The sequence below is a fragment of the Melanotaenia boesemani genome, chromosome 23 (assembly GCF_017639745.1).
Source record: "Melanotaenia boesemani isolate fMelBoe1 chromosome 23, fMelBoe1.pri, whole genome shotgun sequence".
Lineage (NCBI taxonomy): Eukaryota > Metazoa > Chordata > Actinopteri > Atheriniformes > Melanotaeniidae > Melanotaenia > Melanotaenia boesemani.
This window is the reverse complement of record NC_055704.1, coordinates 19,191,094-19,206,627: the sequence shown is the minus strand read 5'-3', so window position 1 is coordinate 19,206,627 and position 15,534 is coordinate 19,191,094. Positions and strand designations below refer to the sequence as shown.

The window sequence follows — 15,534 nt, the reverse complement described above, 5'->3', positions numbered from 1 at the left end:
TTTATCCCCAGCTGAGTTTCTTTATTCGACTGGAGACCTTTAAAAAGACAAATTCAAACCATCAAACCAACCTGAGAGCTGTAGTTCCTCTTGCAGAGCGTGCAGCGACAAGAGGCAGAGTTGGTCGGTGAGGAAGCTGGGGGCTGACTCTGAGGTTTGCCTTGGTTTGAGTTTGGAGATTTAGAGTTTACGGGGGTGGACTTGGAGCTGTTGCCACGTGTTGGGGAGGAGTTGTTGTTCTTCCTGGGAGGTGTGACTTCCAGTGAGAAGGGCTGGCCCGGCCGTGAGGCGATGCTGGGTGTGATGGCGTCCCTCCGCAGACCGCGATGCACCTCGTCAAAGTGGCGGCGTACGTTGGCTTTGGTAGCGAAGGTTTTGAAGCACACTGGACAGGACTTTCCGGTTGGTGTGCTGAGAGTCCTCGGCCGACCTTCAACAGGAATGATTATTTTAAATTATACACATTGTACAGAAAAAATTCATTTACCATAACAAAGCAAAAAATAACATGAATAAATACAAGCCCTTCTTATCTTATGAGAATTAGTTGATATTTAGCATAAAAAGAATGCCTTTGCCTTTGCAGGGAGACATCTAAGACACACAGGATAGTGTGTCTTGAGGACCAGGGTTGGGAATCCCTGGTGTAGTCTACGAAAAGCATCCTGACATAACTTCCTAGGAGTCCAAGGTGGGTAAGAGCTTTGTGGGGGGCTATGTAAGCAAACTGATGTGACTCAAACAAATTTGAATATATAACCATGACCAGTTCCGATGATAAACCTTTACCTTTTACCATGGAGAGCAGGCTTGTAGGAACTGTGCGTGTCTCTGTGAACTTTCTGAGCTCCTCAAGTTTTGTCTGGTGCATTTTGCGGCAATGACGTCTGATACTGCGTCGAGAGTTGAAGTCTTGACCGCAGAGACAGCAGGAAATAGTCACGTCCTCAACCTGGATGAGGCCAGAAACAGAAAACTTACTTACTCTTCATTATAAACATGATGATGCTGAAAACTACAGCAGATGTCAGTCAGGTATCATGTCTCTAACATTCATTAAAAACGTGTATTTTCACTGTGAGCACCCCCACCTACCCCACTATTTGACCCCTCATCTTCAGGCTGTGGCTGCTCCTCTTTAGCCTCTTCCTCAGCCTCCCACCTCCTAGGTCCCTGGTTTTGTCCTGGGCTGCTGTGGCTTTCTGGTTCAACTTGCTGGTTGGACTGGTTGTTGTCTACACCCTCCGCTGCTTCTCCTTCCCAAGCTACAGGACTTTCTCTGGCACTGAGAGGGACAATCAGACATATCAGATTGATTAAATAAGAGCGTGCACATGCTTTGTTAGTGTTGCCATGGCTATGAAGAAATAAGGGAAATTTTAATGTTCTAAGTTTATATGAGCATTATAATAACCTAGTTGTGTGTGATGGATATCTTGCCAGCTCCTCCTCAGTGGTGAGGTACTGGAACACCGCCTTGGTGGTGGTCTGAATGGGCTCTAGACGGACCACATAGTCCGGACGGTCGGCTTTGGGATATATGGCGTCCAATAAATCCTTCATGGCTACACTCTGTCTGTCATCCCCTGATGACCCTGCAAAACAATACCTTTTAAAATAAACTGCACAGCTAAACCGCTAGTGATACATGTTACTTGTTTTAAGGCAGAACCAGATCAGATTTATTCTCCTTAACATCCTCTAATCTCTCAGTGCCACAGAAAAGCAGATTATCAAGCTCCTACACTGCAGCTTCTGTTACCAACGCATGTAAGGCAGCATAAGAAAAGTGTCTTTGCCATCGGTCTGAACTCTACTGTTGCTTTCCAAACATCCAGCCAACACCAGAAGAATAAAGAAAGTAAGCTAAAATGTTTATGATGTGAACTGGTTCACTTTATCAGGTACATAGCAGAGACGATGTTGTGGTTTAGTCCACAGAATCGTGTTTTAACACCATTAAGAATGTAAAAATTGATATTGCATAATAGCAATTGAACACAAGGTAACCCAAAATAGAAATATTTCCACTTACAGGATGTTATGTTGACATCAGGACATCACAGTTTGGATTTTAAAAACAAAAGCAGAACCCTTACCAGCCAAAACTTAACAGAAACAACAAATACACCCTGTTGAAATGTCTTTTAGCAACACACTGAACCCGAAACAGTTGTAAATTAAGCACAAACAGATAAAAGCATTAAAATCTAAACAGACAACATAATCTCGTAGGGGTCAGTCACCTCTCTCCTTCAATTTTCTGTTGCATTACTGAACAAGTAGGCGACGTGGAAAAAAATGTTTAATGCAGTTAGAACTATCTGCATTTCTGGAACATTTCCTGTTGTGTGAATGTGGTTTGGCACATTTTTAGCCACAAAGAGCTTTCTTTCCTAAACAAACAGACTAATCTTGCTACAGAACATCATCACCGTTGGCATTTTCCTCTGGTAGAAAAATTTATTTATTGCAAAAGAAAATGAGGTACTGAATTTTAGGCACCATAAATCTTAAAGTAGTCAATAATTATAAAGACAAATCTTTGTGGTAACCCAACACAATCAATGTATAGCGATGCTTAATGGGGGGAGAAAAAAAACCACAACAATTAAGTAATTTATCAATACAAAACCAACTAAACCTCCAGTCATGAGCTCTTGATTGAGGAGAACCAAGTTACAGGTGCAGAAGACAACTTCATCGGAGAAGATGAAGATCAGATCATGATGGAAAAAGCTCTTCTGACAGCAATCATTAGCGTACAGAGAACTGAAGATATAACTGATTGTTTGTGTTGAGATCGATTTCTCTTTTGTGATTAGAAGAGGCCTGGGCAACAGAGAAATGACTTGAGTCTCAGGCTTCATCCTCTCCTGGAGTTTCCTTGTACTTCTAAGCAGAAAGGAATAGAGACGTGGACGTGCACTGCAGCTAATGAGAAGTGGCAAAAACACAAACACTGAAAGATCAAAGTCTCTTTTCTTGATGATGCGAGAGGAAAAACAGCGAGTAACAGAACTGACTGATGGATAAAACAAAATATTTTGAGCATCTGAGTATGTGTGTGTGCACTTATGAAGTGTACAGATGGCAGATGGTGTGGAAGCGAGTGAGGGACCCTTGGAGTGACAAAATGCTAAAGTAAAATGTGAACAAGCCCAAAGAGATGATGAAGACAGAGATTGTTTGTGTGTGTGGGTTTGTGTGCATGTGTGTCAAGTGAGTTCATGGAGACCTTGTGGAAGTCAAGTTTGATCCCTGCTGTGTTCAGGGAATCACTGATGGCCTGGGTGAAGAGTTTACTGAAACATCTTCAGCTTTCACAAAAGCTCTGGACTTAGATTAAACAATAATTTACTTGTTCTACTGCTTGTTTTCATATTGAGATCAAAGTGTTTATGCTTTTTAATCTATCTCTTTTTGTCCTTTGATTTTAGGGCTTTGACATGAAAGCTAGCATAACAAATATTTATGCACATCTTAAAGTCACTAACCGTCAGAGTCAGGCAGCCGTGACAGGCAGTAGTACTCCTTATGTGTGATGAGGTTGGGAAGGCCTCTGAACAGACTGCGACACAGTTTACACTCAAAGATGGTGTCCACCTCCCTCAGCAGCATGTGTTTGAGCTGGCTGGTGCCTGTAAAGACAAAGAAAAGCAACCATGATTGCTTTCAGTCTTTCCAGTTTTTTGACAAACATGATCAAACCCCAAATGTTGAGAGTTTTGCAAAGAAGCCTTCACACCGTTGTGATGCTCCATCTAGCAATCCCAGAGAAAATGATAGGCTTTAGGTTTTGTTATGATCGTTTATAATCAATAAATAACCACAAATCAGAAAGAGGCACAGCTCACATCTTCCAGAGTGCAAATCAGGCTTTTGTGAATTTAATGTTAGATTTATATAATCGCTGATGTTGATGACGATTTCTGATGTTTGTCTTCATTTTAAATGCTGCATTTGCATCACTGCTGTCACCACTTGTTGCTTTTTCCAACACTACCGTCAGCATGCTGACTCAAGTGTTCAATTCTAATCAAGTTTGTGTATACTGAGGTGTTCAGGGTGTTGTGAGATAAATGACTCTTATTTGTTCAGAGCATACAGCAGTATATGCTGTATAAGCTGGTGGATATTTAATTTAATATGTGCATGGACATATTCTCTCTGTCACACTTATTTTATGCAATAACTGAGTAAACACTGCTAATGTAAACTTTTGCTACTGAATCAGTTGAATGCATGTTGGTGAGGTGCAGCAGGATAAGCACACCAGCCACACAAAGCTGGGGCCCTGAATGAGAGCAGTGACAGCCTAAAAGGCATCCTAGTCATCAGACTAATGTTTTCATTACTGAATCAATAAGACAAGCAGCCACTATCAACAGAAAAAAAAATCAGACAGAAACAAAAGAAATTGACAAATTGCCCTCTCCAAGTTCCTGACCTTTATTTCTGCAGTTGGATTACAACCAAAAACTGTGCCCACAGCAGTGTAATGTCAATTTACTTTTATGTCATTGGGCAGTTGGTGCACTCATTCTCCACTCTACAGAAGTTAGCTTTGTCCGGTAGGTTTTAAACAGATGAATAATCACAACTACAGTAGTTTTGCAAATGACCACAGTTAGCTCAAATAGGCCTACAAGCACCCTCTGCCTTCAGCTGGGTTGTGAGTTGCTGTCTGTTTTTGACTTAAGTGATTCCTACTGATTCTTTCTACTTTTTGGACTTTTTTGACAAGTCAATACTTTTTTTTAAGAAACTTATGATACACTTTTTATTTTGAGATTATGATATGGAACTGAATTAGCTTAAGGCATTTTGCCAAATTTGACCTCCAGCGGGCCAGACAAGTAAAATAATAGCATAATAACCTAGAAACATTAAAAAAAATCTCTTTGTTTTAAAGAGGCACAAGTAGATTTTGATGTATACATCCTTTTACAAAGCATGTTACAAACTACCTAAAATTCTTTGAGAAGAATAAGTACAATTTCAACATTTGTGCAGACACTGTCCTCTGGTGAAGTAAACATCACGACTTTTTGGAGCTGATAGCAGCTACTGTTATTGTAACTCTTTTAAACTCTCAGGAATGTAACACTGGCTGTAAATGAAGCTTCAACATGTAAAAAACAAAGGTGATATGAAGCGTGACAAACCGTAAGGGAGAAGTGGTTTGCATATGAATGACTGAATGCTTTAACAGACTGGAAAAGCCTGTTTGATTTTCCTCTGGAAGAGCCTGATGAGGTGACGGAAATGGGGGACAGGGTCATCATACAGCTGCTTCTGAACCCAGAGAAGTAGCTCAAGTGATGGATTGGTTGATGTATAGATAATACCTGTGTCCTTCTGATATGTAAATCCACTGTCACTTAGCAGCTATTCAAATTTCTCATGACAACACAATAAAAACAGGAGACATGCATTTAAAAGATGGGTGCTATATAGAAAATAAATAAATAAAAGGAGAACGATAACAAGAAAACACAGAGACACAAACCAGATCTGAAGCATTCAATTATCTGCTGAATCCCTGACTTGGACGTCTGTAGAGGCTGCTGGAGCAGAGGAGGATCACCAGGCTCCACACAGAGACCTAGACAGATGGAGAGAGACAGCATTATATCAAAGTCAGCTTATAATTACATCAGTGTATTATAGTCTCTGAAAAGTACAGCATCACCTGGAAAGAAACAAGCAAGGAATATGGCTGTGTGCTAAAAAAAAAAAGCACTCACAAAAAGGTGTGTACAAGATGGTGATTCAACCTGACCTCGTTATCCTCCATCTCACATATAACACACATGGTATCACTAAAACACACACATAGTGTATAAGAGAACACACGTCAAGGCTTTGCCCTCTAAGATCAGTATCTTAGGAGAAAGATAAGACGGAATGCAGACGTGAAAAAATGAAAACAATCTTGACGAAGGTAACATCTCGTGGTGCTTGTCTTGCTTGTCTCAAGAGAGGCTGACAGAAAACACACAATGGGGAGCAGAGACGTGCTGATGACATTTTTTTCCCCCATTTAGTCCAATGTTTTTCATGGCCAACACACTGCCGCTTAATCTATAAAATCATAAACTGGAAAGCATTTATTGATGCCCATTCGAAGAGATTTTTGTCCTTGCTCAGCCTCAATAAGAGGCAGGGCCAAGCAGGAGACAGTGTACCTGATGATGGTAATAATTCAGTTACTTTCTTTGACCTACTGACCTGCTTTTGCACAAGTTTCACTTCATTTCTTTTAACTGCAATTGTCACAGTAAGATATGTTGACTTGAGGCTGCATGTTAATACACAAAATAGATACATAATGCAAAAAAGCACAACAAAGGAAAAATCTTGCACGTGTCTTCATGGCGTTATTTTTACGTCTGCTTTGTCTGCATGATCTTTGCAATGTAGAAAACACAGACGGTATCAAAAGTTTGACAACGAAACTAGAAACAACCGTAAAATGTGGAACATCGTAGAATTTTTTTTAAATGTGGGTGTGTGCAAAAACACCTAGGGTATTCAAAAAAGCTGCATCTGTTTCTAGTGAAGCATTAGAGAATATGCTGGCTGACAAACAAGGAGGAAGGTCACCAGTAAACGAGAGCAGCCTCCATAAACTTCACCCCATGTGTGTGAGCTGCACCTGGAGGCTGTCCTGCAGAAGATCCATGGGGGAAAAAATCACTTGTTGACCAAACTTCAAATACGAGGGAGCGCAGGTTCACATCTCAGTAAACATCCCTTTGCTGCATGTCACCCCCTCTGTCCAATAAAGGCCTCTTAAGTCGACGCCAAAAGTACATTTTCCTATTGATTAATTTATTGTGCAAATTGTATAAACTAACACATGATTGGTCAGATTGCCCTGAGAAATATGAAGCTACAGAGTAAAACACAAAATTCAGGGCATAAAATGGAAAACATGGAAATTTGTAAAAAATAAAATGAAATCTTGGGAAAGAAAATGGATTTCATAAGGTCTCTAATACTGCAGACTAGTTATAACAACATATGAGAGAATATTTCAATATCCCCCCCCACCCCCCCACCCCCCGAGAACTTCATTTTTACTTCAGCACCATCTGGACAGGAGCAGAATAATAACACTATCAAACATCACAGATGCTGCAGTCACCTGATGTGCTTCTCACAGAAAATATGGAAACCATAATTTCTACAGTAACAGAAAAACATTTTCTTATTGCAATAACAAAACTCCATATAAACTACCAGAAATGTTTCCAGCTGCCACTAATATCCAATGTTTAATTTGGATAAAAAGCCACAGAATTAGCCACAATTCATATTTAGCCAAGCTGGTCAGGCGATAAGGCTAGAAGTTAATGTAGTAAATGTGTAAAGCTTTGGCATTCAGCCTCATGTGTTTTTTAATACAGGGGGAGCAGTGCAATGTGGCCATTGTGTTCGTAGGTGATAGCTGATCCAGACTGATCCTGTGACGCAGGTTAAAACTGTGTCAGCCTACGTCAGCCAGCCTCCCCTCACGACCCTCATCTCTATCAGGGTTAGATGCTGTTCATTCATGAGAGCGAGACGTGTGAGACCGGCATTGAGTGGATGCATTTCATACGCATGTCTGCTGTCTGCTTGTGGTAAAAGTGAGAGACAGACAAAAAAATGTGACACACAAAGAATGTGAATGTTTTAGATGTTTAAAAGGAAAAAAAGGGAGAGATAGAGATTATGTATTAATGTGTGACAGAAAGTGTTTTCCTCATCACCATCCCCCCACACCTCTTCATGTGAGCTGCAATAATCCCAGCAGAATGGGTCACTAACCCCCACGACCTCTGACCTCCCCCCCCCCCTCTCTAAAAAAAGGGTAAAAGATCAACCACACTCACTTTTACAATGAATGCTGCAAGTGTTCCCTTTAGCAGAAACATTAGAAATCAGCTCACAGTAGCTCACAGTAGAAATCAGCACAGTAGAGTTTACGTGTGAAACATCTACTCCTATTTCTTTAACAGCCAGAGAGAAAGATGACAGCTAAAATTTAAACAGCCAAATAATTGGAGCTTTGATCACACTCTAACAGTCTAGGACACCTCTGGTTTCTGAAAGGCAACAAACTGGGAGAGAGAGAGCACATTATCAAGCCGGACAATAATCCATAATTTACCACAGCCAACAAGTTCTGCCAGCAAAAGAGGAGAACATTTTGAGTCCCATCCTAAATCCTGACACGATCAGGATTATTGTTCTAAATTAAACCTCCAGAGGCTTAAGTCTCAAGATGGCACACTGCATTTCTCTTAACTTCTTCAAAGAGTAGCCCAGGTGTTTTAATACCCTCACACCATACAATCTAAATCCATCCAAACAAACACAGGGTTATGCAAAAACTAGCTGAATCCAAACTAAAAGTTTATAGATAATGAACAATCTGGACTGGCTAGTGACGCTCACTGTGGTGCTCAAAGTCAAAACCAGCTCTTCTTTTTGGCAATTTCTCAAAGAAAACAAATCATTCAGTTTTTGTTTCTGAGCACATGAACAGCCATACTCCTGTGCTCTGGCAGCAAAGCTACACGGGAGGCTAATAGACATTTTTAGCCTGAAGGAGGATGAATCAAAGCAGCAAAATGTGCGGAGGTAAAATAAAAACCACCTGTGTTATGATCACTGTTGCAGGCAGTGGCAGGCTGAAACTGCTCCTCAGTCTGGCAGCTCTGGTCCCTGGTCTCACCAGCTTCGCCCGTGTAGGTCTCAGGCAACAGAGGGGGAATGGGCTTCCACAGAGGCTTGGCTTGGGCACCACAATCGTTTTTTTCCTGGACGTCCATTTCAGTTTCCTTGTGGTCCCAGCTTTCTGAAAGCGGCCCAGCTGAAGTCTGCAGATGGATTTGATCTGCTCCTCTGGGCTCCGCTTCTGGTGGGTGCTGAGCGTCCAAATGGAGTTGACCTTCCTCCATTTCTGTCTGACCACCAATCTGGGAAACAACAGACAGCAAAAAGAACAGAAATCAAACCAATTTTCTTCTTTTGATTGAAAAATTAATAAGAGCATCACATAAACAAGTCCACTGTAAATACAATTAGCTTATGTCTATTAAGTAAAAGCACATAAACATAACAGCTGGGCGTGTGTATATACTATGCATGTGTGTGTCTGTGTGTGTGTGTGTGTCATATCTCAAGAACATCTAGAAAATCTGTTAAGGAACATTAGCTTTATCGCACAAAGCCAACTTTGAGCAAATTAATGACTTAAACTCCACTCCACTGCAAACATACACCTGTTCGTGTTTTGTGCAAAGTTGTGTCTCTAAGCAGACATCCCTCCTCTCCCAGGGTCCGCTCTTTTCTCCTCTTCCACCCACCAATTCGTCCTCATTTTCTCTCTGTCTGTACATGTCTCACTAACTCTTATTGTCCGCGCTGCCCTTGAAGATGGATAAATGACTCCACATTAGGCACATTACATCACATCACCACAGGACAACTGGACCACTTGTGCATGCACACACACACTGTATGCCATAGTATTTTCAAAAGCCCAAAAGATAGCTGTTGAGCTAAGCCTTCTATATAACACACATAAAACCCAGCTGCAGCTACTGAACACAAACATTTTATCAAAACTAGCAGGTTCTGACCTCTTGAAAGAGAAACATTTTAATTATAAATCTATTTCATTAAAAATTCATACTTCTGTGACATTGAAACAAAGCAGGCAACACCAACATCACATCTTTCTGTGCAAAAGGAAAAAAGAAACATCAGGGAGTGTCCCCATTCAGCTAGCATTTAAATTCAGAGTCAATCAGTCAACTATTCATGACTCATTTTGCAGTGGAAATCAGTGGAGGAAAGCATAAGAAAGAGGAATTGATTAGTAAAGGTGGACTACCCATGAATTTCCACAAGTAATTTTCCACACTCATACTGTTAGAACATCAAAGATTAATTATCTCTGTTATTGTCATCATGAGCCTGGGTATAAAAAACAAATAAGCTGTAATGAAGATCTCAGGTATTTGGTCTTTGTGCTTCAGGATGTCAAATTAGAAAAATACATAACGGATAGCATCTTAAAATGCACTCATAGATTTAACTTGTTGGGATTTATGTCCGTTTCTGAGGAACTGAGTAAAACCTCAAAAATTAAGTGTCAAAATTAAATGAGAAGTTTGGGGAGCTGAGTGTCAGGATTAGCCAATATGATGATTAAAAATAAGACCATTCAGGTAAAGAAAGTACTAATGAGTTGATCTCACACATTGGATCAGACTGATCCCATACTGGTGTTTTGGAGAATATGGACTACCTTCTTGATACTACATGCACTGGTGCAGAGTAAAAATCAGAGCTGGGCTACTACCGATTACCGATATTAGCATAGAAAATACTCGCCAATCCTGCCAACAGTAAGGAGATTGGGATCAGCGAGAATTTCTGTCTAAACACCATCTGCTACCATGGAAACAGAATCACAATTCCTTATCCTGTCCAACATCACCACACACAGACACAGAAAGTTATGCAATTTTGCATGACGACTGTTTTGAGTTGCTAACATTTAGCATCAGAGTTAGCAAAACAGCGACATGCCTCATATGCATGGCTGAAGTTTCCAGAGGCGGCATGAATGCCAAATGTAACACCAACAACCTTATAAAGCATTTGGTTTGCCATCACATGTAAGAGCAGGAGGATTTTTTGGAAATTAAAGGAAAAGAGCAATAAACCACAGCAACAACAAACACTGCAAATGCTTTTAAAATAACCATGAGAAATTCACAAAAGAAAGCCAGAAAGCCACCGTAATACCAAAGTTTTAGAATTTATTGTCCTGGATGACTAGCCCCTCAGACATGGAGAATGTTCACAATAAGTCCAATTACAAGATTTTTTAAAAATAGAAATTCTTTGATTTGAGTTTATTAAAAAAAAGTCTTCATGTGTTAATTCATTTTTTATCATTTACCCTATGCTAGGCTTTTGATTGATAAGAATATCATATATTAAAGTCTATAATAAATATAATTGATTAGTATGATAAATTAAGACTTTTTAATAAAAGAATACAGGTATCAGATCGGTAATCAGTATCGGCAGATACCTAAACCCCAGATATCGGAATCAGTATCGGACAGAAAAAAAATTGTTTAGAAAAATCCCAGATGAAAATAGGTTGCTGCCATTACCTCCAAGATATTTTATCTACTATCTATTTACTGCTGACATTTAGCAATCCAATGTTGGATATTACTCGCCCTCACAGTAAACTGAACTGGTTCTCCATTTGATCAAAAGCCTGGGAAGCTGCACACCCAGGAGTTACTAAATCACATGCAGCAGTGCATGTAAAGCAGGCAATTGAGGAGATTATAAATGCATGGGAAACAGACAAGCAGCCTATCCACGTGATTAGGTATCATACTGCAAGTAAAAAAAAAAATCATTTAAAAAAGACACGATGAAACATCACAAATGATGGTTGTTTCCTGCAATGCAGAGCAGCCAAGATGGCACTAATTTGAATAACCTGGCTTTGCTTATGGTAGGTTAATTGCAACTGTGTCTATTAGAAAGATTTAAGCAACAGTTTGAGACTTAGCATCTACGGATACATTATCTTAAATGACTCAGATGGCTGTAAAGTGTGAAAAGAAGAAAACAGCAACAGCTCATGACCTCAAGCAACCCCATCTGTCAAAGAAGGTGGATTCTCTTGGGGCTAGGACACATGTAGCTCTAAATGGAACCAACATGCTGTTCTCTTATTAATAATTTCACAGCTAACAAAATCATTTAAATACACTTTTTTTTAGGAGTATTGTATTTGCTCAGACTCAGACAAGCGCATCAGAGTATGTCAGCTGACACATTACCACTCAAGCAGGACAATAATACTAGCTAAAGGGAGTAAAGCTTTAATTGGCTGAGTCGATCCACCCAATCTCAGTCTCACTATGCAGCTGAAGAATTGAGGGTGTCTCTGACTGCAAAGGACTGTACTAAACATATTTAATATAATTTTTATTTTATTTGTATCCCTTTCCAATACCTTTTCACCTTTAGGTTGATTTAGGTCTGAACATACAGGAAAAGTAGCTTCATAAATCACTCTATGAAGGGAGGGGAACTGCAACAGCAACATCTGGGTATTTTTTGTCTTCCAGTACCTGTCTGCGCAGACAGAGAGCTCTTCCTCCCAGCTGACTTCTGGGCCTTCACAATGCTGCCAAAACTGGCCTGCTGCAGCACACGTTCACTACCAGCATACACCTGCAACCATGCAACAAGTCTCTGCATGAGCCAAGTACGGTAACTGAATGAAACTCTTTAGCTGGATGTACTTCTAAAATATTATCTGTTTCTGAGCTTTTCCATAATGAATACACAAATGAGAAATGAGTCATATCTCATTGTGAATTGTCTTTATGTTTGCAGGTAACAACAAGCAAATGAAACACACGACCTAAACTTTACAGGATATATTTCTAAAATTAACTTTACAGAACCGTCTTCCACAAGTGAGCGCTTACTGTCAAAATGACAAATATATGTAATTACACTGCTTAGCATTATTAAAATGCAATAAACATAAAATGCTCAATGTGGGTTTTGTTTTATCTCCTTTTTAAATCTGCATATTGAAAAGCAGAGCTCTTGTTTATCTGTGCAGTGACCAATTAGCAGTCACACAACTGGTAAACTACATGAGCCAAGGGGGGCATTAACAACAAAAGGTCGTGTTGCTAAAATGCACACCCACAACTCATTTCTACGCCAGAATTTCTTGTAAAACCAAGCAATTAAAAACACACAACAAACATAACAGCCAGTAAATGCACAGCACTGTAGAGTGCAATAATATTTTGAGTAATCTGTAAAAGGCAATTACAAGTACATATTTATGTACATACGAGGGGAACTGGAAGAGCCACTTCCAACTACTTCTGTTAAACACGCTGAGATCCTCAGCTTTTGCCTTCTTTGACAGGTGTTGGTGTGAAATAATACATTTTGACATGTTTTCAATCACTGTCTCCTTCCCGAAAAATTAATATGGCACCACACACTTATTAGGTTACTGTAACTGAGCAATAACAAGCACCTCAACAGTCACATGCCCAGAACATGTAAAATGCTAAACCATAAACACACATCACAAAAAAGTTTCTGTGGATGTTAAATGTATATAACCAATGTCTAAAAAAAATGACTATTTTCTAATTGAAAGATTTTGTAATGCATTTGTACACATTAAATTCTATCAGTTTGTGCTGGAAAGAAGTGGTGTACTGTATAGTGTCTCCATGTGGCAGGTGGGGAGCTGGGTAGGCTGGATCTATAATTATTTTATACTTCTGTTTTAAAGTATTGGTTTTAGTGTAGGAGTTCTGTTGTTGGAGGAGACAGACTGCTGAAAACTGTTTTACCAGACTGGATGAGGTAAAGATATGTGGCGATTTGTGTATATATATATATATATATATATATATATATATATATATATATATATATATATATATCCATCCATCCATCCATTATCTTGACCGCTTATTCCATATGGGTCGCAGGTGAGCTGGAGCCTATCCCAGCATTTTAACAGGTGAGAGGCAGGGTACACCCCGGACAGGTCATCAGTCTGTCGCAGTATATATATATATATATATATATATATATATATATATATATCTTAGTATGCTATTTGAATTGCACCATAGCTCATATAACATATTTCTGCCCTCTTGTGGTAATTAAAATTACAACTGTTTGATCTACTGAGCCAGTTATACCTGACACATGCTACATGTACAGGCTGCAGAGCATACTCTTTTCCAAATAAGACAGATATTGTCTTGTCATCTAAATACTAAATCTAAATAATAGTTAAAGTTGTAAGCTGAAAAGCTGACATTTTTATTCATGCGATTTTTTTAAGGTGAATAGAAGTGTGAAATGTTGGTCTAACTGGATGGGTTGCAGTATGGTTGCAGCATACAATAGGTGCCACATAATTATGAAAATATTGAACTTGCATTCAGCAATAAGGCAGTAAGATGGAAAAAATGACCTCTCACTGAAATTGAATTACATATTTTGCACATCTATGGCCAAAATGCATAATTTGTGATTTGATTATTTGTAATTAAACAACTAAAAAAACGTAGATGCATAGATTAGTTGTTAGAAAATCATGGTTTATCCTTACAACTATAAAGATATGGGAATTGATCAATAAAATAATATAAAATTAAATAAAGTTAAAATCACATTCAAGCTCATAGTTTAGAAACTAAACTGCAGAACTGAGGCCTACGTCTAAAATAAAGCTACTAAACAACAGTTACAGATGTGTCCGACCTTAAAGTTTCCACTATGCTGCCCATGTAATAACCAACCGCTTATCTACTAGGGAAGATTGGTAGTTACACTACACATCCAGCAGATGGAGACAAAGCTAGCATTTAAAATGTTTTCCTAGTTGCAAAGTTTTGTGGTCTCCTGACAAGAGCAGACATATGAAGCACCAAACAAAACAGACAAAAGAGGCCATAGCAGTGTTACCGCCACACGACATCAGTGTAAGCGTACAACCACAATCTCAGCTTCATTGAGTGAATTTATCAACAAATAAACACAACAAGAGGTCAGTTTGTTTATCTAGAAACAAAGGTCAGGATGAAGTCTGTGTCGGAAATTAAATCAAATACTCAACATAGTATAGCCACTGTGTAAATTATATTATCACACAGCTGTGGTCTGGAATAATTAGATTTCTGCATGGAATTAAATGCACCTGTACTAAATGCTAGAGTTATTTGAACTACTTCAAAATTTTTTTATTCCTTTTTCTGACACAAAACAAAAATTACAATTTTGTGATTCACACTCCCTGACTGAAAAGGAGGAAAATAACATTAAATAACAAATCATTATCACATTTAAAATGGTATACCTTGTCCCTGAAAGTAGATTTGAAAAGAAAAAAAAGAAACCTTTCTAGATTTCCTAGCTTCTGAAAAAGCCCTAACGAGCTCCTTCAAATTCAGGATGGAGACATTTTCTGAATCCCTACTCTTTGCATTTAAAATGAAATACTTAAGCTCTGTGCAATAACTCAGCTACTTGAAATGATGGATCTGCTTGAAAGCTGGAGTTGACAAGAAAGTGTCTGTTACAAGTGGAATGAGGGATCAGTCTAAAACAAATGACGCTCGTTAGCTGGTGTCATGTCATAGAAAAATGGTGATTACATAGGCAGAGGGAAGAAGAATCTAATGTAAAAATTTGCAAAAAAAAACAACAACAAAAAACAAAAGTGAGAACAGTTAAATGCTGCATTAGAGCTGCTAATGAGAGTAAGTTTTTTACTTGTTAAGAGTTAACTGAATTAAAAACATGATTAATTTCAAATGGAACAATAAGTATATTAATATATAATATACCTACCTAAGTTCTATTTATATCAGGGAGACAAATTAATGAGTAGTTGAGACTTTAATTGGAAAGTGTCTATTATACCAACTGCTGAGATCC

General features: G+C 38.9%; 1 protein-coding gene across 3 annotated transcripts in view; it reads right to left on the bottom strand.

The window, feature by feature from the left end:
• The window catches only part of znf800b (zinc finger protein 800b), a 28,599-nt gene that overhangs the window by 3,761 nt on the left and 9,304 nt on the right, over window positions 1-15,534 (bottom strand). For 2 of the 3 annotated variants that reach the window (XM_041977920.1, XM_041977919.1), the window contains exons 2-8: window positions 8,651-8,972; window positions 5,513-5,608; window positions 3,498-3,641; window positions 1,415-1,595; window positions 1,096-1,285; window positions 790-952; window positions 72-430 (exon numbers count right to left, since the gene is read on the bottom strand). In XM_041977920.1, the coding sequence (XP_041833854.1) occupies window positions 72-430; window positions 790-952; window positions 1,096-1,285; window positions 1,415-1,595; window positions 3,498-3,641; window positions 5,513-5,608; window positions 8,651-8,954 (1,437 nt within the window). In that variant the 5' untranslated portion in view covers window positions 8,955-8,972. Of the gene's footprint in view, window positions 1-71; window positions 431-789; window positions 953-1,095; window positions 1,286-1,414; window positions 1,596-3,497; window positions 3,642-5,512; window positions 5,609-8,650; window positions 8,973-12,170; window positions 12,218-15,534 lie in introns of those variants that run through there. The other variant, XM_041977921.1, reaches the window with a different exon arrangement.